The sequence below is a fragment of the Engystomops pustulosus genome, chromosome 2 (assembly GCF_040894005.1).
Source record: "Engystomops pustulosus chromosome 2, aEngPut4.maternal, whole genome shotgun sequence".
Lineage (NCBI taxonomy): Eukaryota > Metazoa > Chordata > Amphibia > Anura > Leptodactylidae > Engystomops > Engystomops pustulosus.
Window position 1 is genome coordinate 107,836,652 of NC_092412.1, and position 27,741 is coordinate 107,864,392.

General features: G+C 39.1%; 1 protein-coding gene across 15 annotated transcripts in view; it reads right to left on the reverse strand.

The window, feature by feature from the left end:
* Positions 1 to 27,741, reverse strand: part of DMD (dystrophin) — a 1,566,296-nt gene that overhangs the window by 324,481 nt on the left and 1,214,074 nt on the right. For all 15 annotated transcript variants that reach the window (XR_011853162.1, XR_011853161.1, XM_072135922.1 and 12 more), the window contains 2 exons: positions 21,459 to 21,579; positions 12,939 to 13,207 (listed from right to left, as the gene is read on the reverse strand). Coding sequence is in view for 13 of the 15 variants with exons in the window: in XM_072135922.1 (XP_071992023.1) it covers positions 12,939 to 13,207; positions 21,459 to 21,579 (390 nt within the window). In the remaining 2 variants the exon portion in view is untranslated. The remainder of the gene's footprint in view (positions 1 to 12,938; positions 13,208 to 21,458; positions 21,580 to 27,741) is intronic.

The window sequence follows — 27,741 nt, forward strand, 5'->3', positions numbered from 1 at the left end:
CTGCTGTTTCCTGTCCATTTCCGTGGTGTTTCCATCCTTTTCTGAGGTTCCCAGGTGTTTGGCCAAGCTTCCCTGTGCAGAGCCTTGGTCCCCTTGAAAAATGCTCGAGTCTCCCATTGACTTCAATGGGGTTCGTTATTCGAGACGAGCACTCGAGCATCGGGAAAAGTTCGTCTCGAATAACGAGTACCCGAGCATTTTAGTGTTCGCTCATCTCTAGTCATATTTTATTCCTTCTACCATTTGCTATGAATGTTCTATATGCTAAATGTTATAGGTTTTCAATGGGTTTTTCAAAAAGTTAATTGCTATTAGTAAGTAAGTTGGTACCATACATTTCTTCTCCATGATGGGGTTCCTCAGTCAGCCACAAAAAAACTGCCTCACACTCTGTATAGTGCAATGATCTTTATTTTTGTGTACAATATTTTTAAAGTATGATCTATAACCAAATTAAAGGTCAATAACTAAATTTCCAAGTATTTATGTCTTCTTAAAAATAGTAAAACTATGATGCCATCTGCCATTTTCATGTTCTTGGAAAAAAAGGTGATTGTTGGGGCATGAGAACTACTGGGCCGGGTTAGTCTCAACTTCCCTCTACGATAAACCCCAGAATATGTGTTAATCATGGATGTTAACTCTCTAAATGCAGCATTTAAATTTTTGCAGCAGCGTGCCAGCACTAACCTGCTGGTGGTATTGGGCACCACCATTTTGGGAAAGATTGTCACTCCCCAATGATGTCATTGGAAGCAACAACCCTCCCCAAAATGCTAGCGAGCGTGTGCCCACAGTAGTTACATAATGCTGGTGACTTTGTCAATGGCATTTAAACATGTAAGACCCACTATCACGTACCAATCACGGTTAGTAACTGGTTGGGGTCCGAACAGGATTTTAAAATTTGTCAGAATTTTTACATGTCCATTCATCACTTTTTCTGACAATGTTACATTTTCATCTGTCAGGTAATTTTAATATAAAATGTAACTGATGTTATCACATAATGGGTATAAAGAAAGGCTAATGTTAATGCCTAATATTACAGAAATTGAATACAATCCAAGTGAATAACAGCACAAGAGTAAACATTTTTAAATTACAGGAAGTTTTGTTGGAGCATTGGGGTGTTTATTAAAAATAAATTGCTATTGCTCTTGAGATGACTGTTTCTAGACATATTCCTCTTATAGTAACAATTCTGGTGACATCTCTCTATATAGTGGGGTTGTGAACAGTTAATGGTATGCCTCTACACATTTGACACTGACCAATTAGTGCTAACAGTGGCAGACTGTGTAAATGGCAGAAACACATTACAATGTTAGTTTCTTATGAGGTAAGGTAAGTGTACAGTTTGTACTACATTGTTTCAAATACATAAACAAGGAAACAAATACCAATTTTTGAAAGAGGAACAATGGATTACAGGGGAGTAGTGAATTTTAGAAAAAACTGAATCAACTGCAAGTCTCCAGTGCAAAATCTCTGCCATGGCTCCCAAGCTACCATTTTCCATTTATAATAGATATGTAGCAGAGCAACATTTTGGGCTCCCCAGACAATGAATCCTACTGCTACATGTATACCTCCTATAACTATACTACATTTTTGAAGATTGAAAAAAAACTTTAGCTTCAGATTGTATTGCACGGATTGCATGGCAAACAAGACTACCCAACCATAGAGATATGAAACATCCCATGTGGTTAAGAACATACCTGTAGTGTGCCCAATACCAATGCTCTGTCCCAAGTGCCTAAGCATATTGTCAGATTGTCAATTTAGTCTAAACTCATATTTGAGGGGGTGACCTACTTTAACTATTTTGAGGTTCCAAATTTAGGGCTGTGTACCAGGTGGTGACACGTTGGCCATAGAAGCCTCTGTCTGTGCTTGACAAGGAAATATTTAGGAGAAATGTTGCCACCGGGATTAAAGCTCTGAATAGGAAAAGTATGTGCTACATTCCTTTTGCCTCTTTGAATTACCAACCAAAGGCTGTATTTTATTCTCAATTACTGACTTTAGTACATTTATAAAATTCATGCTACTACAGTGAAATCTATACAAAGGTAGTAAATCGAAATGTAGGTAAAATATAGCACCATATCATAGGGAATTTCTATGAAAATGATCTCTGTGTTTCTAGGTAAAAGTGTATAAAACACACCCATAAAAAAGCCCTACTTGTCGGCTAGTGATATTGGAAATGAAATAATGTGCAATAAAATATTTGTGACACGGGCATATTTTATTTGAGCTAAAAGCATAGAAAATTATGAATAATATACTTTTACAGTGTGAAGTTATTAGTACAGTAAGGTCAAAATGACATTTCTATTCCGTGTAGATATTCTGTAGAGTAAGCTCTTACCGAAACGCCTTAAGAGCACAGCAAAAGCCATTTATATTGAAAAGAGACACGCCTCCACAGACAAGATAGGGAATTCCCATAAGTCCTACTATCTCCCCACTTTATCTTCTGAAAATAGGTTTCACTATGTTCTGAATTCAACAGAGGGCTCACACCAGTCTCTCGTCTCTCACTCTTTTTTTTTAACACATTCTTTAAATATTAAACTAGAGAAAAATAAATTTTCACTCCTTCACAGTTTTCCCTATCCATTGCTAGCAAATATGCTTTCTTTAAAAGGTAATTGAGGCTTGACATATATCAGATGAATAATAAGACTGTGCAGTGGTAGGGATGAGGTTTTAGCTCTAATCTAGAGATTCTTTAGAATAAAAAGACAAATAATGTTGAAAAGACATTCATACAGATAATACCTTAGAGGCAGAAGACGGCAAAAAAAATCTTATTACAAGGTACTGTCAGAGGCCAGACATTGGATGATCAAACTTATGTTTAAAGCTCTTTTTTAATCATTTGCCGGCTCTTTATTATTTACCGCATGGTGAAAAATAACAGGAAAATAATAATTTGAAGATTGTGAAATATATGTGTATAGTCAGCATTTGTAACTAGCAAGGTATTTACGTATAGAAAGTCCAAGCAGCACATTCAGTAGGTCATGTAGATGGGTGCAAGCTTCTTAGGACCGGGCCTCAGGTCCTCCAATGATAAGCAAAAAGAGATTGCGCAGCACACCAAGTTAAGTGGTAAAAAAAGGTTTTCTTCTTATTCCATATTCAATAACAAACAGCAACGTACGTGTAGCCTTTCTCAAGCTTTGTGTGCTGCGCAATCTCTTTTTGTTTATAGCAAGGTATTTATCTATAAAATGCAATACTACTACAAGTACTACATTCTTTAAATGGGCACCTATAGAAATATTATGTTGTGTCAAACATCTGCTCAGACACAATTTACTCAAGATGTAAACACTGAAAAGACTGTGAATCTCCAAACAATTTAGTTCTTCTTTTCTCTTTGAAACAAATGGAATTTGTTTTTCCATGTTACTCTCTGTGTCCCCTATATACTTGAACACTTTGCTTAGCTGAGGTGTATGTTTGGAACTGAAAAAGGGCAATGAGCAAAATGTAAATTGCTTACACTTTCTTTTCCCAACTTCTGTCACTGAAGGAGAGGAGTTGATAAAAAATAAGATGATTGGACATGATTCATAAAATAAATGGATTCTGCCAATATGCATCTCCCAAACATACATTACCAGCAGGATTGTGAAATATAAACTAAATAGGTAACAAGAAATTGTGTTTTTGCATATAAAAGAATGGTTAACAAATTCAAGAGAATCAGCCACCAGCCTCTTCCTTAGATATTGAGAAACCATAGCGTACTTGTAGCATATTGTTTCCTGTTCCTTTGTACATTTGAAAAGAGCAGGTTTGCCTAATTACATTGCTGTTAATTTGGCGCTTAAAAACCATGTTAACGAAAACATTTGTTAACACATGTTAATATGTCAACAGATTTTGTAAACACCATGTTGACAGCAATAAAATAGGCAAATCTCCTCTTCTCAGCTGTTGTGATGCATTTACATCACATGTGTCCACTCCTGTATATAACCCCCTCACATGGCTTGTCTGTAGGGAAAGCAAAACTGAACATGTGTCACAAGTAAAAAAGACATGATCATACATAAGGCGAAAAAAGACCTGCCAAATGTCTCAATTATACACCAAAGAAAAAATTAGAGTCACATATTGTCCAGAGTGTCAGTGAACCACACCTCCTTTTTTGACAGACAGCTATGTGTCTCTTTATATCTCAGCCTGAGAATACAGGAAGTACTCTACCTGTCCACTTCCTGTCCTTACCAGAATTATGTCCCTCTAACCACATGGTGAATTTAGTTTTCTGGCATAAAAGCACTAAAATAATCGGAATTTCTTGAGCACTGCAAGAAATTGTGATTATTCTTTTGATAATGTCACCTTCATGCCATGTGGAATGGGCCAACATGCCGTGCATATTTTATAACATGCAGGTTTTTACCCAAAACTACACCAGGTGGGACCTGGTGTAATTTTGGCATACGGTGCAGCAAGGCCGGTGGATACATCACAACGTCATAGTCTCATAATGTATCTGTTGGGGCATCAGAGGGCGGGTCTTTATTATTTTGCTGGTGGGAGTAGGCAGATTTAAGCTAGGATGCTTGCACTGCACTTTTCAACAGTGAGAGGGTGCGTAAGGTTTATTGTCCCTGTTCTCAATGACAGGTTCCCTTTAAATATATAGAGGATTGACATGGCCAGTGCTTCTAAACCAACAGAAATAAGCTTTAAGTTTGGAGCAAGCAATCAGTTTATTGTTGAATTTCCACAACAGTGTAAATGAAGGTTTACATGGGGCAAAATATTTCACTCCTTCTTGTATGTAATTTAAAATACCTTCCAGAGCAAAGGATTCATTGGGAACACTGCAAGAGACTTTACCTTCATAACTCAGTACACCTTTATAGGGAAGGTGAATGAGTCAAACAGCATTTTTGGAAAAAAATACACTCTTGGGCTATATTCACATACATGGTGTGTATATGGCTACGGTACGGCGGGCACAGCGCCATTAAGCCCCGCCCCTCTCCATAGAGAAACATGGCGCACGGCACCATATTCCAGGGAAAGATAGGACATGTCCTATCTTTCTCCCGGCTATGGAACGATATGGTGCCGCACGTTTGCTGCACCGTACCACTCCGTACAGTTCTGTGCGTCCATTGCCGGCCTATGGGGGATGTATATCTGACGTATATAAGTTGGCTGTATATACGTCCCCAAACGGGCATGTGAATGAGACCTTGGATAAAGTGCTGTGTGGATGTGCAGTCCAGTTCTTTTTCTCTCCCCATGTTGGTTTAGTATATTCTATCCCTTCATTTATTTAGTTCTTTGCCTGGTACCAGCACTCCACCCCATTTGACCCAGGTGTATTTAAATTAGCAGGAGACTGCATATGGGGGCCCCCTACTTTCACCCAGCTAGTGTCTGAGACCACATGAAACAATGAGTATTCAACACCTGTTCACACATGGGGAGCCTTTTTTCCTGTTCACGTGGTGCGGTATTGCATGGTATCCACTGCTACTGTCGTGCGGTGCTGGTGGGGACATGGGGCCTGGAGCCATGGGGGATATGCCTGCCAGTATTGGTGCTGGGGGGCAACCGGGTCTTGGTCCCTGCCGGCGCTGTGCTGCAGTGGCGGTGGATGCCATATGATACTGCACACAATAATGTAGGGCCCACTACAACAAAGTGGTTAGTGGGTTTATACAATTTGATCAAAATGTAACTAAAAACCTTGAGTTCGATACATAATGTAGCCTAGCGGCAGTAGATCATTGTACAATGTGTGCATGTGCGGACCAGTTCTTTTTCTCTCCCCATGTTGTTTTATCAATGCATATTTACTATGCATATAACTTGGGTCAAGAGAGGGGAACTATTTCTGACACAAAAATATGCTTTCTGTGTGGAGACACATTTTAAGATGTCCTGAAAACATGCCCTCTTTGAATTCATCAAAGACAAGTATTAAGAAAATTGTTCTTCATTTTGGCATATTTGAATTTTTTTTGTTGCTCAAAATAAGGTAGTTTAGATTCATATGTGCCAGAAGTAAAGTGGATGGTGGCAGCAACCCAATGAGAATACAAAGAAATTATGATTATTTTCTTTTCATAGCTGTGTGGAGGAGGAACTCTTTTTCATTTTTTTTACGGTCTTGATAATATATACAGTTAGTAAAGAAAATCATAGCTTGTCAATTAAACATTTGGCTTGAATATTTTAATTTCAGACACACATCACTCATAAAATTAATATTCATCAGTGTTGCTGGTGACATAGAGTGTGCACATTTTAAATACATTTGACATTTTATAAAGACTATCAGCCTAAGACTATGCAGTGCTTAGGAAATATAATGTTCAATTATAAATGCATCATTGTATGCAGCATGTTGTAGGCACTATGCTGTAGCTATGATCTTACCTTGATGTAGAAGGAAACTGAAATTCTGCCTTAATTTAGCTATCGCAAATCATAAGCAACCCAACATAATGTAATAAAGAACATATAAATAGAAGTGGGGCAGCTTAATTCATATTGATTGTACAGTTTGATGCTGACAGCCTGAGTTCAGATAAAACTAAAAAAAAGTTCTTCTATAGACTTCAAAGCATGCTAAGCAGTTGTCTGGAGCAATTATATTCTTATACCTTCTACAAAGACTAAATCACTGTGGGAATGAATGGTAGGCAAGCCCAAATGCTCTGTTTATGCTAGCAGATGTTTTCTTGGATGTGCAGAAAGACAAGTCTTCCTTCTGTTATATCTGTACTTGAGCAATAGTCACCCAGATAAAAATAGCTTTCTTGAATAAAAACATTTTATTTTGTCTGTGCCAGGGGAATAAAACTAGGAGAGTAAGGGCCCATAGCAGACTTCTGAATAGGACCCCTTACCCCCTTGAAAATATACATATTTGCATACTCCTACATGTGAGTTACAATTACACACATTATATACACACCATGTATACATATATATATATATATATATATATATATATATATATATATATATATATATATATACACAGCATATACACACATAAATACAGTAACATATACACGCATCATATATACATATATATATGTATGTATATATATATATATATACAGGCAGTCCCCGGGTTACATACAAGATAGGGTCTGTAGGTTTGTTCTTAAGCTGAGTTTGTATGTAAGTCAGAACCGTATACTTATATCTTAATATCATTGTAACCCCAGTCAAAATTTTTTTGGTCTCTGTGACAATTGGATTTTAAAAATGTTGGATTGTCATAAGAACCAGGATAAACAATAAATCTTAATTACAGACACCAGTGATAACTGTTAAAGCTGTTTATTGTAGCCTAGGACTAAAGTACAGTAAATTACCAAAATCCAGAGGTCCGTTTGTAACTAGGGGTCGTATGTAAGTCAGGTGTTCTTAAGTAGGGGACCGCCTGTATATATATATATATATCAGTCTATCACCCAACCTGTGCTCTTCGATCTGTCAGTGATATTAAATTAATCTCTACCTCTCATGTACATCTCATGTACGTCACCTCGCATTTGTACAGGCTGACTGTTCAAATAGACTGCCTTACATCAGTATGGCAGTGTATTATTTTGAACAAGTGATTAGATGATCATTTGTTCAAGTCCAGAAGGGGGACATAATAACAGTGAAAAAAAAAATAATAATTTTTTTTTATACAAAACAAAAGTCTCCTAAATGCAGAAAAATAGGAACATATTTAAAACTTTCACCAAATTTTTTTTACAAATAAGTGAAATATAGTTAACCCAATTGTTGCATATGGGGTGTATGAAGAGGGCTCACGGGCTCAGAGGGCTCACAATGAAGCAAACGCCCGTCGCTAACACCCGTGATCGGTGATTGCACTGATCGCGGGTGTTAACCCTTTGATCGCTGGCGGCATTAAAGAGTCGGCGGCGCGTGGCCGCTGCCATCTTGGCTTCAATCGTCGCTCCCCGTGATGTCATCGGGGAGCTGCGATCTGTTGCCATGACAGCCTCGGGTCACACAAAGATCCGAGGCTATCATGATCTAGGCTATCTATTACAATGTACGATTTGCACATTATAATAGATGGTCTGCAAAATCCGTATATACTGCCATAAAAATTAAAATCACTCCCCTTTCCCTAGAACTGATATAAATATAAATAAACAGTAAAAATCATAAACACATTAGGTATCACCGCGTCCGAAAATGCCCGATCTATCAAAATATACTAAAGTCGCAATTGGCATTTTTTTGCCATTTTGAAAAATAGAAAGAATTCAATAAAAAGTGATCAAAAGGTCATACAGTCTTAAAAGTAGAAGCATTGAAAATGTCATCAAAAGTCGCAAAAATAGTCACCACCCACAGCTATGTACACCAAATTATGAAAAGTTATTAGCGCCAGAAGATAGCAAAAGGAAGAATTTTTTTTTGTACATGTATGAAAACATTATAAAACCTATACAAATGTGGCATCTTAGTGATCGTTTGGGGCGCACAGTGAAAGTTGTAAAAACCAAGCCCACAAGAAAACGGCGCAAATGTGCTTTTTCACCATTTTCACATCATTTAGAATTTTGCAGCTTCCCAGTATACAGCATAGTATATTGAATACTAACACTATGAAGTGCAATTTCTTACGCAGAAAATGAGCCCATAAATAGTTCTTTACATGGAAAAATAAAAAAGTTGTAGATTTTTGAAGGTGAAAAATAAAGACACAAAAACAAAAAAAGGGCCTGGTCCTTAAGGGGTTAAACTAAAATATAGCATTAATGTGAAGTACAAGATGTCATGAATAAACTTGGTAAGATAAAGTTACAAAGTTATAACTGCATATCGTGACACAGGCAGATTTGAAAAATTGGGCTGCGTCCTAAGGGTGAAAATGAGTTTATTCTTTAAGGGGTTAATCTGACCAAAACTGTAACTCAATTAATTTGCTATTTGGCTTATGGTATGAATTGTATGAATTTATAATAATATATTCTTTTTACTGTAGAATTAAAATGATGTGAATTAAAAATCCATTGCTGTAGTATATGTAAATCCCTTTAACAGTCAATTTCTTGGGATTTTCACACTTTAATACAGTAGTATAGGTTAAGCTGTAATCCACCACCTTAGGACAAAACTTGATGATCTGCATTTAGCTCTTATTCACTATGTGGATAACACCTATGCATGACCAATATCTGTGTAATGTAACAGTACCAACGGGACTTTTCCCCTTTTCATAGTAATGTTACAGATTTTGCTTTCATGGAAGATCTGTAAGAAAATGTTCCTAGTCTAAAGGCTTATATCCCTTAAACTAATCTCTTACTGACAACTTCATGCATGCAACTCCCTCACTGTCATGTGACCTTACAGGAACATTATGGGGCGGATTTATCAAGTGTCTGAAAGTCAGAATATTTCCAGTTGCCCATGGCAACCAATCACAGCTCAGCTTTCATTTTACCAGTGCTCATGAATATTTTAAAGGGGAGCTGTGATTGGTTGCCATGGGCAACTGTAAATATTCTGACTTTCAGACACTTGATAAATCTGCCCCATTGGGGCAGATTTACTTACCCGGTCCATTTGCGATCCAGCGGCGCATTCTGTGCGGTGGATTCGGGTCCGACCGGGATTTATTAAGGCAGTTCCTCTGCCGTCCACCAGGTGGCGCTGCTGCGCTGAAGTCCGCTGGAATGCCCTGAACTTCACCGGCCTATTCCTGGTGAAGGTAAGTGCAATTTTCACGACACATTTTTTTTTTTAATGCAGCGGTTTCCGTTGCCAAAATCCGATCGCGTGCGCCAAAATCCCGGGGCAATTCAGGGAAAATCGGCGCAAATCGGAAATATTCAGGTAACACGTCGGGAAAACGCGAATCGGGCCCTTAGTAAATGACCCCCATTGTCTTTTTACCTGCTAGTTTAGACTATGTCTGGTGGATTCTGCTATAGTCACCCTCAGGTTTCTCATGTAGTTCTTGTCCCTGCTCTCCCACTTCCCATCACGCTCTCAGCCCCAAACTGGTGAGGACGGGAGATTTATGTGCCTTCTCCACCAGAAAATTGGCAGAGAAGGAATAATAAATCACCGCTGTCACGACCCTCTGAGCTACACCTAGTTTTCCTTTCAGTATCTCTGGAAAGCTGTCTGGTTCTTGATTGTGATTCCCTCAGGTCCTGGCCAGTGAGCTGCTGTAGGCAGTATCCCGGGGCTGCTCCTCAGGTGCCTCAGGACGGATTATTATACCTGTTGCTAGACCAGACTGTGCTGATGTCAGCTTTGCCAATGTTTGCTGGAACCCTGAATTCTGAATCCTGCTAGTCGCACTGGATCTCTCCTTGAACCCCGCCAGCAGCACTGGGATACTATATCCATGCCACTCTGCCAGCAGCTCTGGGACTCTGGGGGAGATTTATCATATGCCAACGCCACAGTGTCTAGTGTATGATAGTGGCCACGCCCCCCTTGTCGCTCCGAATACATCCAGAGGCTTAGTCTTTAATTTTCCCACAGCTGGTTACAATATGAAATTATGATTGGAATCTCCCCCTTCTGTGTCTATGCCATCCTGCCAGTAACTCTGGTAATTTATTACCTGCATTCTGGTATCCTGATTTTGGTTTTTATTGCTTGTCCGTTGGTTTTCTTTTTTTTTTTTTGTAATACAGGAGGTCCCCTTCTTGAGGACACCCGATTTACCGGCAACCCCTAGTTAGAGATGGACCTCTCTGCCCACTGTGACCACTGGTGGAGCTCTCTGAAATTGTCACTGGGGGCAAAATAAATTTTGTCTGGAACTACAATTCTAAAATATACAGGGGCTCAGGGGCTCAGGGGCTCAAGGGTTGGAATCGGCACCGGCTTTCAAGCAACAGAGATCAGGGGGCGTGGCCGTCCGAAAACATACACCGGGACGAAGAAGGCGAACTCCGGCGGACTTTGGTGCAGCAGCAGCACCTGGTGGATATCTGGCACATGACCTTAGTGAATCCCGGCAAGCTCCGAATCAATGTCGGTCAACGCGTCGCGGGATTGCGAATGGACCGGGTAAGTAAATGAGCCCCACAGTTTCGAATCACATACAAATTTAACTTAAGAAGAAACCTACTGAACCTATATTGATCATAACCCGGGGACCCCATATAAATGTTTTTATCTTAAATATTCCTCTCTTTATGTTGTGTAAGTATGCACTGGTCTATTCACCAACACTTTGAGAAATCTCACCGTTATTATTTACCTGAACAGACACTGGACCACTGATTTCTGCAGAGTTTGTTAAAAGGTTAGATACATTTTAAGGAGGAATCTGACATATGGAGTGTTCAGGCAAGTATTTTTTTTCAATACGTAGTAGTCCACGTATGTTTACACTTCTTCTAGTTTTAACATTTCGGCAAACGTAATGTGTTGGACAATAAACCAAATACTTAAGGATCTAGTGTGGTCATCTACAGATGAACTGCTTTCTGTCAGACATCAGGGCCCACCCAAATGTTAAAAGCACTTTCTGGTTTCATAGCTCCTTCTTTCGTGGCCATTGTACCAAGTGAGACTAATCAATTCCTTTAGCAGATTCTAATACAGAGGCAGCAAGCTGAAAAATCCCTTGCTTTCTGTAATACACAATGGCATACAATTCACAATTTGTAGTCCAAAAATATTACCTCCATAAAATGCAAAACACAGGCAGACCACGCATGGGGAGCATTTTTATGTGTAAAATATTATTAAAAATAATATTGAGTAATCATTTTTGTACAAATATCTTAAATTTGTTCTTTCAGATACTGGTTGCATCACAATACCTTAGGGTTTACTGTATTTCTGCCGGTTTTATAGTTTAACCAAATCTTGCAGTGTTTGAGTTCTTTATTTAAACTCACCCGGGAAACATGAAAAAACTGTAATCTTACACTTTCATGAAATTGGAAAAAGGACAAAATAGTTAGAAGTCACAAGGGGATGTCTTGCTTGATTTAAAAAAAGTTGTAGGAGTTGCAAAGAAGTTCATAAAGCTGCCTAGAGACAACAGATTCTAGGTGAATGGTACATTGTTAACAAACTGTGCAGATGGTGTGGTACAAAAATGTGATCCCAAAACAGTCCGTTTTGGCTCTATGGACAATAATATATTGGAACTTCTAACATGGCATCTCTGTTCTCAAGACATATTGAAATATGAACATGTTTATCATGCCAAACACCACACGCTCATGATAGCGGGTGATAGTCATCCTACCTTGTGGACTTAAAGTAGTGATAAATGGCACAAGGAATCTTACCTTGATCTCCTTGTCCTGTATCATATACCACACATCATAGACCCCCATGAACTACAAGAACAGGGCTCCATTGTATCCCCACATGAATAGAGGGACAGGTCTGGCATGAACCCTGCCACTGCATTGCCTATCTATGGCATTTATTGAAGTAGCCAAGTACCTTGCTTATCAGGCCATTTCAGGCAGTACCATAAAGATGAATAGTGGTACAGGAAGCGGACAGCTACTCCATTCTTTTGTGTGGACAGCAAACTATTGGTTTTGTGATCTATTGGGCTCCCACTGAAGGGACCTCAATCAATCAGTAGGGTTTCCCCTCTATTTTATCTGTACAGTAGTATTTCTATGTTATAGAATTATATGCTGCTTTTTAAGTGTATAACAAGTTTCTCTAGGCAGCGGTGTTTTGTGTAACAATAATGTTGCATAAAACCTAAAATGTTGTGTATATAAACATATAATGATGTTGTTTTGGAAACATTGCCTTCACTAGAAGTTAGTGCACCTCCAGCTTCGGGTAGATCGTATGTAAACTAGCAGTTGGGTCTTAAAAATAAATGCTTATTTTTTGGTTAATGATATCCTCCAATAGAATTCAAATGCTTACTGTAGTGAACTGTTCTCAGAACTGACCTTTATTTTTCCTATATGATCTTGTAGCGAGTCAATCAGCAAATCTCCCACAGGCTGCCAGGACCCTTTCATGGCCTCTGCTTGACGTAGTTTATGGTCCAGTTCATCCATTGCATCCTGCAGTTCCTGAAGTCTTTCAAGTGCATCATCTAATTTTTTCTGCCACTCAACTGAATTCTTGTTCAACTTGTCCCATTCCATCTTTACATCATCAACCTGCTTTTGCAGGATCCTGCTGACATTCTTGGACTGTTCCTCTACGTGATGCTCTGGAAAATGAAACTTTCTTTAGTATGAAATCTAATTTACCATTTTATAGTACAGTACACGTCCAACTATATATCTTCTGAGTAACTAATTTATCAGAGTATTCACCCAGACTGTATCAAAAGGTCTGCATAAAGAGGAGAAAAGATGAAAGGTTCCGTATAACATATGTGGTGTAAGTAGCAGTCTTGATTTTCTAAAATGTGAGAATGTCTTTCATGATTTAAAAATACAGGGATCACCTATTGCATATTTTATCTTGGAACAATTTTCATAGCAATTTTTACCAATGATATTACTGTTGATTCCCCTAGGGTCTGGAAGTAAGAATTCTCCTTACAGAGACTGCCAATTAAGGCCGCCTTTTAAGCGTTTGGTGACTCAAGTGAAAATATCCAAAAAAGTTTTCCAGGATGGGATAAGGCAAACCACACCTCTTTTAAGTACATTGCTAGGCAGCTCCCTTGACATCAAGCATGACTCCAGGAAGCCTAATGACATGATGCAGGGTTAAAAACAAATTTGTATATCTATTCCAGTTTCGACCTGGTTGGGTCTCTTCAGTACAGCATAGGGAACTGGTTTGGCTGAGTGAGAGGCTTTTGATTAGGGTTGGGAAGAAAGAATTTTGCTTAAGGAGACTGCCAATTAAGGCTGCCTTGTAGGCGTGTGGAGACTTATAGCCATTGACGCTCTACTAGGGGATTCTGGGAAAGTATGCAAATAGGTTGTCCAGGATGGGAATTTTGTTTTAGTGTCCAAAATGGTGTTAAATTTTACTGCCATCTTTCTTCTTGCTTTTTCCAGGGTCGCTAGTTTCTTTCCTTATTCTACGTAGTAATTAGTCTGGCATCCTTTAAAATAGGCCCTATACAATGTAAATGATTAAGTGATATGATGGATTTGGAATGATGTGAATGATGGGAAACTGTAACTTTCTAGAATAAAATGTCCTTATATATATACCAGGAATTGTATTCATTAGGGTAAGCCCTTAATAATGCAATAATGTATTTTGGGATAATCCTGGACCTAGGGAATCTGTTGTGGGATTTTTATTGCTCACTGATATTGGGCTGATTAATATCTTAATGTCTGTCAAGTGGAATGTAGATTGGAGGTGCCTTCAATGTCAAAATTAGCGCAATTAAAACAACAGCAAAAACATACCCTTGGATAATTTGGCAAAATGTATTACAATTAAACAATTTTTGCACTTAATACAATCTATACTAATCCTTACTCTGATTATTTTGATCATGTCATATTTTTAGTTTTCACATTCCTTTTTTTATTCCCCACCTCCCAAACTTTTTAATTTTTTTAAGTAAACAGCTATTTGAGAACCTGGATTAAGTGAAACATTTTTTGCATCCCTAGTTTCATTGATACCATATTAGGAAATGTACAATCATTAAATTATTTTTTCTTGAAACCTTTAAGGCTGGTATTTTTAATTGCAATGTTCACTAGACAATCAGTACAATTTTTGAGAAACCAACTTTTTGGACTTTGATTTTGCATGATGTGAACAAATAAAAAGGTGAAAAAAAGCTTTTTCATGTCATCCTCTTCCAATACATTTTGCAGGACAGTTTGTAGCGTTTATTGTTACAATTTGGGTTTCCTTTTAGGTTTTTAACATTTTTTATTTTGTTTCTTGCACTGGGGTCAAACCAAAATTGGCAAGTAAGATATATAAACACAGTGCAGTGATAGCAAAGAGTTAGTATGTATGTATATAAATGGTTTACTCAAGTATAAGCTGACCTGAATATAAATAAGCTGAGGCCCCTAATTTTACCACAAATAACTGGAAAAATCTTTTTCCTCAAGTATAAGCCTAGGATGGAAAATGCATTGGTCACAACCCCCCGTATAAAGCTAGCCAGCCCCCTTCTCCCATTATATAGCCAGCCACAGTATATAGCCGGCACCAGTATATAGCCAGCTAGTCCCCTCTATACAGCCAGCCATCCAGTTCCCTGTATATAGTCAGCCGGTCCACAGTATATAGTCAGCCAGTCCCCGGTATATAGACAGTCAACTTCCTGTATATAGCTAGCCAGCCAGTTCCTTTTATATAGCCAATCCAAGTATATAGCCAGCCAGTCCCCTGTATATAGACAGTTCCCTTTCCCCAGTATATAGCCAGTCAGTCTCATGTATATAGCCAGCCAGCCAGCCCCCTTTATATAGCCAGCCAGTCCTCGGTATATAGGCAGTCAGCCCCTGTTTATAGCCAGCCAGCCCCTCTACATAGCCAGCCAGCCACTTGCTGACGTCAGTGTGTGTGTGCGCCGCTAGCATGCATGGACTTGGTGTGCCACCGGGCAGGGATCGAGAAGAGGACCAGCGGAGGGCTTCAGAAAGAGTTTTTTATATATACCCGAATATAAACCAAGTGGTGCTTTTCCAGAACAAAAATTGTGCTGAAAAAGTCGGTTTATAGCCGAGTATATACGGTATATTATGGAAACAAGCAGCACAGATAAATCTATGTTGGGAGCAAAGCCCAGGACCTTGACTCAGTCCACCCACAATTATATTTGAATTATTACAATGAATGGCAGCACATTGGAAAAAAAAATGAAAAAGAAAAAGAAGGTACTTTTATTCCAACGTGTCAAATTCTGGAGTGCTGCCATTCTGTCACAGTCTCAGGGGAATAGTCCCTTAGGACTAAGTAAGTGGACTCCCTGTACCACCGCAGGAGATAACAACCTTAGCCACACCGGGGAGCGGAGTCTAAGTGAACTCCTGGTCTTCGCCAGAGCCCGCCGCAAAGCGGGATGGTCCCCTTGTTTCGTGTTATCCTGCGGCGGGGAGTCACCAGGTCGCTCCACGGGTGCGACTAGGCCCACGGTGGCAGCCAAGGTAGGGACAAGGGGACCACAGATGGCAGGCAGGACCACGGGAAGGCAGGCAGGACCACGGGAAGGCAGGCAGGCGGGACCACGGGAAGGCAGGCAGGCGGGACCACGGGAAGGCAGGCAGGCGGGACCACGGGAAGGCAGGCAGGCGGGACCACGGGAAGGCAGGCAGGACCACGGGAAGGCAGACAGGCAGGCAGGACCTCGGGAAGGCAGGCAGCAGGCAGGACCTCGGGAAGGCAGGCAGGCAGGCAGGACCTCGGGAAGGCAGGCAGGCAGGACCTCGGGAAGGCAGGCAGGCAGGACCTCGGGACACCAGGACCGCCACAGGATAACACGAAACAAGGGGACACCACGGAACACAGGAAACCGGGAACACGGAAACTCAGAGGCGTCTGGAAACGCTCAAGAAGGCTTTCTCCTCAGAAGAATGAACTGAAGATCCGGTAGGGGATGCTGGGAGACGCCAGGCTATATAGCCGAGCCTGGAATGCCAGAGCCAATAAGGAGGACGCTGGCCCTTTAAGGCTGGGAGAAGTCCGCGCGCGCTCCCTCTAGTGGCAGGAGCACGCAACTGCATGGAAGAAGAGTGGGAGCAAGAGTGCAGGCTGGAGCCTGGAGAGGTAAGTGAGAGCTGGGGGAGCGGGGACCGCGGCAGCAGGCACGGGTACACCCTCAATCAGTTCCAGAGGATCGTGGGTGTAACCGTGACACATTCTTTATTATATATATACACTAATCTTCTGCAAGACATATTAATAAAATAATTCCTTCTGTTCTACTACTAGCATGGCTCTATAAATCCAGCGCTTACAATCTATAATATACACCCAATAAGAAAATTATATGTTTATATACTGTATGGGGATAATTTACTAAGAATGTGTGAAACTGCACTAAAAGTGCTCTGTCCCTGTATAATGCTCAGTGGGCCAGATTCATGAAGAATACGCACCAGAAATCATGAATCCGTCACTTCCCTGAAGTGGCCCAAAAGAGTTCACCAACTTTTTTGTAGCGCACCTTTAACACAGGGCAGGGAACATACTTTGCATGTTAAATTAGGCGCATGATCTGACTGAGCAGCGGAACTACCCCTAATTTGTGTCGCATGGTGGCTAGTGCAGCTGTGCAACAGTGGCGCGGACACTTCTTAAATACCTGTGCAAGTTTACACCTTAAAGAACGTACAAAGTCCATCAGAAAACTGGCGCAAAGCCCTTAGTAAATGTGCCCCTATATCTCTAGTGGTTGAATCATGCATTTGACCATGACTATGTAAAGAAGCAGTTGATTTTAAGTGTTTCAGTCCACTGTACAGTTAAAAAATATAGATTCCCTCCTTTAAGTATTTGCAGTTAGTAGCTTCCATAAATGTTCCTGTTCTAAGATAATCACAAAATAAAGGAAAAATGCCCTTTTTATAGAAGCATGGTTTGAATAAAGTTTTTGTTGCTATTCACATGAAATCTGTTGATTAATTATATTTTTTTTCTTAAATAATATTATGCAGATATTCTGACCCCTGTTGAGACATTCTAACCCTTTATTATGGAGTACTGGAAATTATCTTTCATTTTGTCAGCCCCGGACCTCACACAGATAAAGCAGACTGGCATGTTGTTAATTATTGTTTGTGACATAATGGATACATAATGGATGGGTGGTAAGCACTGTGTGAAGCTATTCATATTGCATGAAGTCACAAAGTTTCTGAACATATGCTAGAAAATGTTCTGAGATATTGGCATATTGCTGCTAAACACCTGCCAACACAGTGTTGCACATTTTTTTCCCCTGAAAATCATTGGTGTCAACAATTAATTACATCTTGTTGGCAGAACGATATGAGGAGGTTTTACCATTTTTAGTCTGTGCAAATCTATGATGGGGCATTGAAAATGCCTTGACACATTGCCGTGTTCTCTTTTATATGGAGTCTGAGCCAAATAATCTTCAAAGCAGTTATAGAAACATGGTTGTGCACAAGGTTTTGCTTATAGTTATTTGGCTTCTTAGATGACAAATTGGTTTTAATGGATCTCACAATTCATGAAGTACATAACAGTCACAAAGTTCAGGTCTTGCACCAATGTGAACTGTATTGGACATAAAAACAAAAAAAAGAAAAAAAACACAAAAATTACATAGTTCTTGAGATATTATTAGTGGTAATAAGCAGAACCAATTAACTTGAATATTCTGTTTGGGTCCAGCTTTGGCTACCTGAACCGAGAACCCCCACAATCGGTGTTACCGGTTGGGGGGTTTAGGGGAGTAGGTGGTGAAACTTCTGATTGAACTTTACGGTTGGGGTCTACTCAAGACTAATTATTAGTTTCTATCCTAGAATTCCTAGGAAGCCATAACTATGTGTACACCCCCTAGAATTATTTCATGTGTTTTCCCAATATACAATGCTTATTGAAAAATAAAAAGTAATATTATTATTTTTTATATGATATATTAGAGCAGGGGCAGGTAAATGTAACTAGTAACTATTTAACTTTCAATGGGAACTCTGATTGCAGAAATGGCACTGGTGGCTACAAGGGCACATGCCTAACTGGTTCTCCTCCAGGTGATCCAGTGCTGCACCTGGACCAGTCTCTATAATGAGTTGGGAAGTTTGGTACAGCAATGACTAAAAAGCAGCCATTATGTTATTTAGACACTGGTCATTAAGCCAGTCGGGGGAATTTTTCACTGCCTTGTCTGGTTCCTTGTACTATATTTTGCAGGGTTTTTTTCAGCTGAGACAAAAACATCTCCAAAGTAGTACAAGAAAACAAGCAACACAGTGATAAGTTTCCACATGTGTGTCTGGAATGTCACTGCATGGCTACTGATTAACTGCAGTAGTACAGAGTCTCCTGGCTTATACCATTAACTAAGAACACCAGGGAAGGTCTAGTTCAGGGATGCCTGAAGCGAAGTGATGTAGGTTAGTTTTGTTATGACACTGGAGAACCAATTAAGACATATACTGGAAATCCCCAACTTAAACGGGCTTGCCCATGAAAGAAAGTTCTCAAATTTTAATCCCATAGTGATGTTTACACAATAAACATCATTTTTACCCCCTTAATTTACAATTCTACTCAGTTTTATTGCTGTTTTAGCTCCTATAATGCAGTGAAGGTCAGTGTAAGATTCCAGAGTGTGAGTGGGACTCTCAGAGTTTGCCCATTATGGTCCCTATGTGCTCACAATCTTGCTACATTATCAGGTTACAGGTATATCTACACTTTTATTTAGCTTCTGAACATTCCCTAGTATCTGACACATAGAAAAAGACAGATGAGACAGATCAGGGATAAGAGATGATGAGATCCATGACATGCATATAACACACATGACACTCTCCAGCACTATTAACTATTTTACTATTAGCTATATCACACATACAGTCAGCTCTGCTGCATGGCTCTTTCCCCTGATATAAAGATCTTATTTTAATCTCCTCATGTTGATGATTGACAGCAGGAAATGTAGGAGTCTGTGTTTATATGTGAGCTTGTCTTGAATGAGAAGTATCTGTCCTGCCCAACCCTAAAGTCAGAAGATTTACGGTCGGATCCTGGGACAGCCAAAATTATGTACACCAGGACTGATAGAGACAAGTCAGAATTATATCTGCGAAATGCTGTATTTTGTTAATAACACTAAATTATAGAAAGTGTTATTTTGTTATCCTAAGTATATTTAAGAATCTTGTATTTGAGGGAATACCCCTTGAAGGACAACTGACTTAAAGATTGCCCCTAGTTACAAATGGATCTATCTGCGCGCTGTTACCTCTGTTTATGTTCTCTGTATGCTGGTAGTTTACTGAACTTTAGTCCAAGGTTGTAATGGTCAACTGTAAGGTGTCTGCAATATAGCTTTATTATTAATCCTTGTTCCCTTGTCAACCCAAAATGTTTTAAATCCAATTGTCACAAGGACTAAATAATAAAAAGGCTGGAGTTGTCCCCTGCTCCCTCAGCACTTCTGCAGTAGTCAGTTCCTGCTTTGCTGAGCAAGTGCTGAGGGAGCTGGGGGGAAGGGTAGACAGTGTTGCAATCTGTAAAGCTACATCACAAAGAGGCTATGGTAGCCCCCCAGGCTCATTAGCATACTTTTAAACGTTTAGTTTAGAAGACAGGAGGCCATGGATAACAAATATAAGAAGATAGCTACAGTCACAGTGCCTGGGACAGTAAGTGTCCCTGGTTTGCCAGTCTTGATTTTGTTGGTAAAGTTCCTTTCTTTTAATGCATTATAATGAAAAAAATAAATTCATGGTTTTACTCTTGACATGTATTTTGGCTCATTCTCTGTTCTGTACCAGGGACACATCCAGAGCCACACTCAATAGACACACATCTGACAACCTATAGTAATTTTTGCTTTGCCCTAGACACAAGTCTTCTTGCTACTTTTAAGTGCAATTACATGGCATTCTTCTTGCTTTTGAGGACCTTTAGTGTCCTGGATGAAAAGACAATCCATTGATACAAATCAGCACTGTATTAATTTTTCCTTTTAAGCAATAGAATAGCACTTTACCTGCAGTTATTATGGGGATATTATGCTTGCAACGTTAATGAGGAAACACTATGCCTGTTTTTATGAGAAGCTGTCTTCTGGCACTATTTTTGTCCCACTTTTCTACTGTAAATCAGGTCACTGTAAAAGCATTGTTATTTCTATTTGACCTCCTTGAAATGAATTTTTAAATGCAGAACATGATCCAAGACAATAGCAGATATAGAAGAAGGTTTGGTGATATCAATAGTGTAAATTACACATGGTAGAATACAATTTCAGAAAATCCGCTTTAAAACTATGGCTTTCACTATATTTCTTTGCATGTCATGAAACTAATTTCTCATATTCAGAAGTTATTAGAAAATAGAGATTCTAATGGAAGACTTATTTTAACCTGAAAGGACGTTCACTAAACCTGAAAATGAAATATATACTGCCTTTGTGAAAAAGATGAGCAATAAATTTTAACTGAAGCTGTGTCTCACTAAATCTTCCACTCCACATAACAGTGCATAGGGAGAATGGGGCTTTTGAGGGGCAACTGTTTGGAGCAGAGGTCAACGCTGTTATTTTTTATGAATTGCTCGGCGGACAACATAAGTTCATTTTAGGTCTTGACCAAAACAGACATTAAAATTATAAACATGCTGCTGGACAAAAAAACACAAGTTGACAGACAGCAAGTTCAATTTAAGGAGATGAGCTACATACTTATTTATGTACCTGGTGAGTTTTAAGCCATCACTTTACATTTAAAGAGATGGAAGTTGTGAAAATTCATGAAATTCTAAGACATCATGATCCCTTCATCAATATGTGATTACAAGTCTGTGTTAAATTCAATTACCTCTCGGATCATGGTACAGTTTCTCCAGTCCGTCAAAGGGATGATCTGCTAGAAATATATGCACGGTTTCAAGAGCACTCATGATAACAGGTTCCTTGGATTTTACCTCCCTCTTGAAGGCCTGTAACAAAGAAATAGGATCAGAACAGTTTATTTCTCTAGCTGAATTGAATGACGTTACAGGTAAATACTAGATGTCTACAAGAAAATACTAGATGTGTATGTGTGAAGCATCTGTACGGAAGAACCCTTAATGGTATTATCAGAATAGTGGAATGAATGAGCAACCATACTCTTCAAACCCATTGACAGAGCTCTCCATGTGAGCAGTACAGTGTATTCAATTATCCATGTATGTAGGGTGACAATCTTTGTTTCAAAAGTTTTCTGGTAGACAAGGCATTTTGAAAGGCCCTTCTACGACGGAAAACAGCGGAGACTACAGCAGAGATCTACACCACACAATAACCTTACACATTATCACTGAAGCAAAGTAAACTAAGACCAGTGAGGACCTCATAAAAGTTTTTCAATGAGCCGGCTTGTAACAATTTTCTTTTGAATAAATTCATGTTAATTCATTTTGGGTATTGCTATTTAAAGTCACTTAAAGGACATAATATTATTATTATTATTATAGTGTATTTGTCTTTATTTATAAAAGTAACACCATATACCAGTGATGGCGAACCTTTTAGCGACCGAGTACCCAAACTGCAACCCCAAACCCTCATTTATCGTGAGGTGCCAAGCAAAAATTAAAGCAGTAACTTATTGCTGCCTGATCTTCAAAAATGTTCAATCATACTGGCCTCCTGAGGATGCCAACACAGTAGAAAGAAGGAGGGAAGAAATCCCATCATTGTAGCTTTTTTCCAGTGTCCCTCTGTACACAGAGAACCATGGGGCCAGCAGGAGGTCCTCCAAAGATAATTAGGCCCTGTCCACACATTCTCCCTCTTCCTACAGTCCCAAGTAGCCAAGTAAGTCACTTTAAAATATCACTGAAAGCAGCATCTTTGCTTCCAAGTTGCTTGGAACTGCAGGAAAGTTCTTTGAGTCCTGCCTGGTGTGCTAGGGTGATGGCCCAGGTGCCCACAGAAAGGGCTCGGAGTGCTGCCTCTGGCACCCGTGCCATAGGTTCGCCACCACTTCCATATACTGTACATTGAATTTGGATGAAAAAATTGGATTACAATGTGTGTGAGATGTCTCTACCATTGCTTTTCCCATGAACTTATAAAGCTAGGGAAAAAGCAGGCAAGGCAAATGTAAGGAAAGGGGTGCTAAAAATTGCACCGTACCGCTCCGTGAACCCATAGAAGTGTATGGGGGACGTATATCGGCCGTATATACGTCGGCCATATATACGTCCCCCATACATGTGTGTGAATGTAGCCTAAGACTGTGTTTCTACCAGTATCATGGCTTCTGTTGTAAAAGAAAGCCATGAAATTGTGTTCCTAAAGCACAACTGCTTTCAGTATATTCCTCTGCCCTGTACGGGCATCTGTCAGAGGTATGGTGAGGTTGGTAGTGTATTTAGATACTGCATGCTGGTAACCTAAATGGTGTTACCCTTGAAAGAGTAGTCAATATTAAAATACTACTGAGTACTAATGTACTCATTTTATGACAGCTTTTCACCCATGGTATTGCACACGCCACAATTATAAGTTTACGTATTCCCTCAATAGTAGAGAAGGGTAGCCTCTGGTTCATTTTATTTTACTTCTATTTGTATGTACATATATCATATAGTATTAACTAGTACTGGTATGATTTTGTAGACTTGAAAGAAAAGAAAATTCAGAGACACTAGCGCTTCCTAGCGCAAGGTTATCCTTATTGGTGCTGGAATAAATTGAATATAAAGGTATTAAACTAACCTTTAGTAGTTGTGTTGGGTTCAGGCACAACTCTGGTTAAAAGCTTTTAGGGGTATGTTACCACAGCCTAGAGTTGCCAATGGCCTCTGGGGTATATAATGTCAATACAATGGATAGGGGTATGTCAGATTACGTACCACCATAAGGAAATGTATACATTTACAGAATGGCGCTGGCACATTGTGGTTTGTCACAAAGGAATCCATTAATTTGAAAGTGTACAATAAAAGATTACGCATTTTGCACCTCGCTCTGGGTGCTTCCTCAGGTCTAAAAACAATTCATAAAGAATAAAGGTTTTAAAATGTGTCTACTTTATCGAGAATAGCCAGGGACTTCCAGAAATAATCTCTTGCCCACCGTGTTATTCTCTCCTCAGGTCTCCGGCTAGGAGGCTTTCTCCTTTCTTTGGACAACCCATGAGCCCCTGATAATTTTTGCCAGCACCATTCTGTAATCACATACATGGTATTTAATACATGGTATTGCAGCTCAGCTACATTTTTCTACAGTTTGTGCTGTGAAGCCCCTGTAGCCAGGTGTGAAGCTCTTTGTGGAAAAAGAAGCCATGCCAAGTGCCAGACAGAACCTTTTAAGGGAGGAGAATGTGTTTTTGCTTGTAAGGGACTGTATGTTGGAGGGGAGAGAAGTTTTTTTTTTACATGGAGGGGGCTGGATGATTATGTATGTACATGCAGGCAATCAGCACATGAGATGTATCAGCATGGTACACCAGTAAAGTATGTAACACATCCAGTATGGCCAATGTTGTGGTGAGACGTCATCTCAGAGAGGTAATGTGCAGTGACGGCAGTTACACATCATTAATATGGTAACAGAGCAGGACAGTCTGTTAGATCACCACAGGGATTAGAGCTTGAGAGTGTCACTGAGAACTGAGGGATATCCTGTGGTGGCCATCTTGGAGAAAACTTTGCCTACTTTAGTAAGCCCATAAAATGTTGTTACTCATAAAAGCAAACTATTTAAGCTTGTTTTTGTGATTAAACACATTTAGTGTTGTTGTATTCATTTATTTCTAGCCATATGGGTTTTTGTATCAGATGTTCTTATTTTCAGAAAACCCCTTGAAGAACAACAGGCTTACAGAAGACTCCTAGTTACAGACAGACCTCTGTGGCCACTGTGACCTCTGGTGAGGCTCTGTGGATGTGTATTTTACCCAGGCTGCAATGATGAACTGTAAAAGTTATCCTAGTTGTCTACAATGAAACTTTATTGATAGCCCTTGTTCCCTTGCCCTCCCAAAATTTTGAAAATCCAATTGTTACAGGAACTCTCTGGAATTACAATATATCTGTTCCAACTTACATACAAATTTAAGAGCAATTCTAAATCACCTATTTTGAACGTAAACTTGCAGACTTCCTGTTTATGCAACCTTTCAATAATAAAATCAATAATAAAATACAGAAAAAGTCCTGGTAAAGTTTGACCCTGTTAGTAGCTCAAAAAATCTCCATTGCTCCTATTTCTTTTCCTTGGATTTAATATTAGATTCCTATCATCAAAATGTTCTTTTGCATTAAAAATATCAGTATTCAGAATAAAAGAGAACTTTCAATAATCTATGCAGAGGGAAGTGATGAAAGTAACAGAAAGCTTCTTTTTAATTGCACCACCCTCGAACAAAAGATATTATTTCACTAGGGATTCATTAGCTTCCTCTCAGCTCTTGAAATGAGTATTTTCTATCGTTGGAATAAGAGGCTGAGTAGCTGGCATTTAACTCCAAAAATGAATTTTTTAGACATTTTTTATCTCCCAGGAAATAAAATGAATTTATCAAATGAGCTCTGACAAAACCATGCCAAGGGGAGGCCGACCAACATTGATAACAGAATTAGCCTAAATGAATGTCTAATTTACAGCTAACGATTCTAAGCTAATTTTATTGAATTCTTGAACTTCTCCCACAGTTTGCAGGCCCTGCTGAGAAAATCGAACATGCATAATATATGAGCTGACAAATGAACAAGTAAACTACTTTATTTAAGTCTTTCTATTTGTCATATGTACTGGAGCTATAATGGCATTCTGTCCAGTGCTTTAATAATGTATATTGAATAGGTCTTTTAGTACGGTAAACTAGCTCTTTATCATTGTTTTCACGCAACGTAGCAGTCTAAATTAAGTAATGCTCAATAGTGTAAAAATAGCATTAATTGTGGTAGTATTAAATGCAATGACTGTATAAAACCAGGAGCTTAAATGGTAAAATACACCGATTTTCTGATAAATTATTGGTATTACATTAAAAAGGGTGTTTTCTTCTTAAAATAATAATTAATTGCTGGATTACTTTTTAATTGGCCATTAGGGAGCAGCAATAATGTCCTATCTATTACCCTGATATTTCATCCCCTGCATTGTAGTCTATACCTACCCAACTGATCCCAATATAGAAACATATTAGTCCGCAGTGTTGTTCCAGAGGAAAATAAAATTCCGTATGGAAATGCTATGCTTGTGTAACTATTGTAATCTACAGCAATCTTGTTTTCATCCTTCTATACAGGCAGGAAGTTGTTTTACCCAGATGGTTTCTTCCATGTCTTTACCACAGTTTTCACCCTGCAATTTTGTTTTCAATGGGCCTTTATATGAGTAGAATCTGCAGCAGCTTAATAGTCCTCATATTGCAATGGACTAGGGCTAGACCAAACTTCTGATACACTCTGCTAATTAAACCCTATGTCCCTACATTCAAAGATTTGGGATCCATTTATAGCCTACACATGTCCCCGTCACAAGTTCTGCCTTTTGCTTTGCTTGTGGACTACTCTAGTGACACAGTCTTATAATGCAAGCTCTTCTTTATTCATCTTAGTATTTAAAATACCACTTGCAATGCCTGACTACGTACTGAAGAGACCCAACCAGGTCGAAACAGTGCGGTCTACAGTCGGGAGACTGTATCTTCTGGAATAGATATACTGGTTGGGTTTCATATTATAAGGCTTCTTGAAAGTCATGCTTGATGTCAAGGGAGCTTAAAGAGCCGTGGTTTTCCTCATACCATCCTAGAAAACTATATATACAAAGGCATGTTTAAACATCAGGAGATTTCCTACATAAAAAAAGATTTTACTAGTTCTACAAGTCAATAACATTAGCTTTCATCAGGTTCTTTTAAAATAGATGTTAATTTTATGATGAAATTGAATGCTCATAATACACAGATGTCGCAGAAATCTTTTTTGTTAACATATAAAGATTAGAACATTGTTATTTTACTGTATGGCATAGAATATTTACATAGGGATTTGAAAAAGCAGCAATTAGATGCCAATAGAGGTATAATGCAACAAAACTAAGATGTGTCGACTGTTTAGAGGTTTCTCTTCTAACTGGGAGCATTTATAATTACTCCGTGGACTAGCTGGAGGCTTCGGGGCAGCCAAATGGAGGGAGCTGTGTGCTACTGCTTTGTGCAGTTTATTTGCTACACTCCAGCTTTGCCTGAGGCACAATGATTCAGAGAGATCGGTATCCTATCTGCAGGGAGCCCGAAGATCAGCAAAACAGCATGAAAATGCTGGCTTTCCCATATATTATAGAGGTATAATTCATCATTTTCGTTCAACCTTTTTCCACCCTCTTACGAAATCTTTCTTTCCTTTAGTCTAAGTCTTAAATTATTTGCAACACCAATGATCTTTTCAGATATGGAGATGTAAAGCAAAGTAATGCTCTCTTTATATAATAACTAGTGTATTATTCATATTCACAAGATATAAAATACTTTTTTTTGTTGCAAAACTAGTTTAATGCATATCCCATTGCACAAAATAAGTATATAGTGATGTATATACCGTATTTCATTAGATATACCGCTGTCAAAAAACAATGTATTTCTAAGTAACCTCCAACCTCTTTCAACTTTGCTTCTTTACTAAAGGCTTGAAGTGTATCTGTGATAGTGTAGTTCTTATTTCTATTGATTTTGAGAAGCACAATTACTGGAGACAAGACCTTACCGATGTGTGACAGATTCGAACATCACATATCAGCTACAGGTGTATGGAGAGGGCTCAAAGACTGAGCCCTCTCCATACAACATGGGTGTTTGCTGCTAACTGCAGAAAACACCCACAAGTTATACCCTGAGCCACCATTTTGCCTTAGATCATCAGTCCCTGTGACAGATGATCTGTCTCCATGCCAGCCTTTGGTCTTTCTAGCTGGGAATCCCAGTTTCTATTGAAGCTTTTTTACACCTAAATAACATTGATGGTTATGTTATATAGAATTGTTTCCCCTAAATCCCTTCCTCATGCAATCCCTTCCTTGGTTGAACTTGATGGACAAATGTCTTTTTTCAACCGTAAAACAATGTTACTATGATACTCACATGAAAATGGTGCAAATGT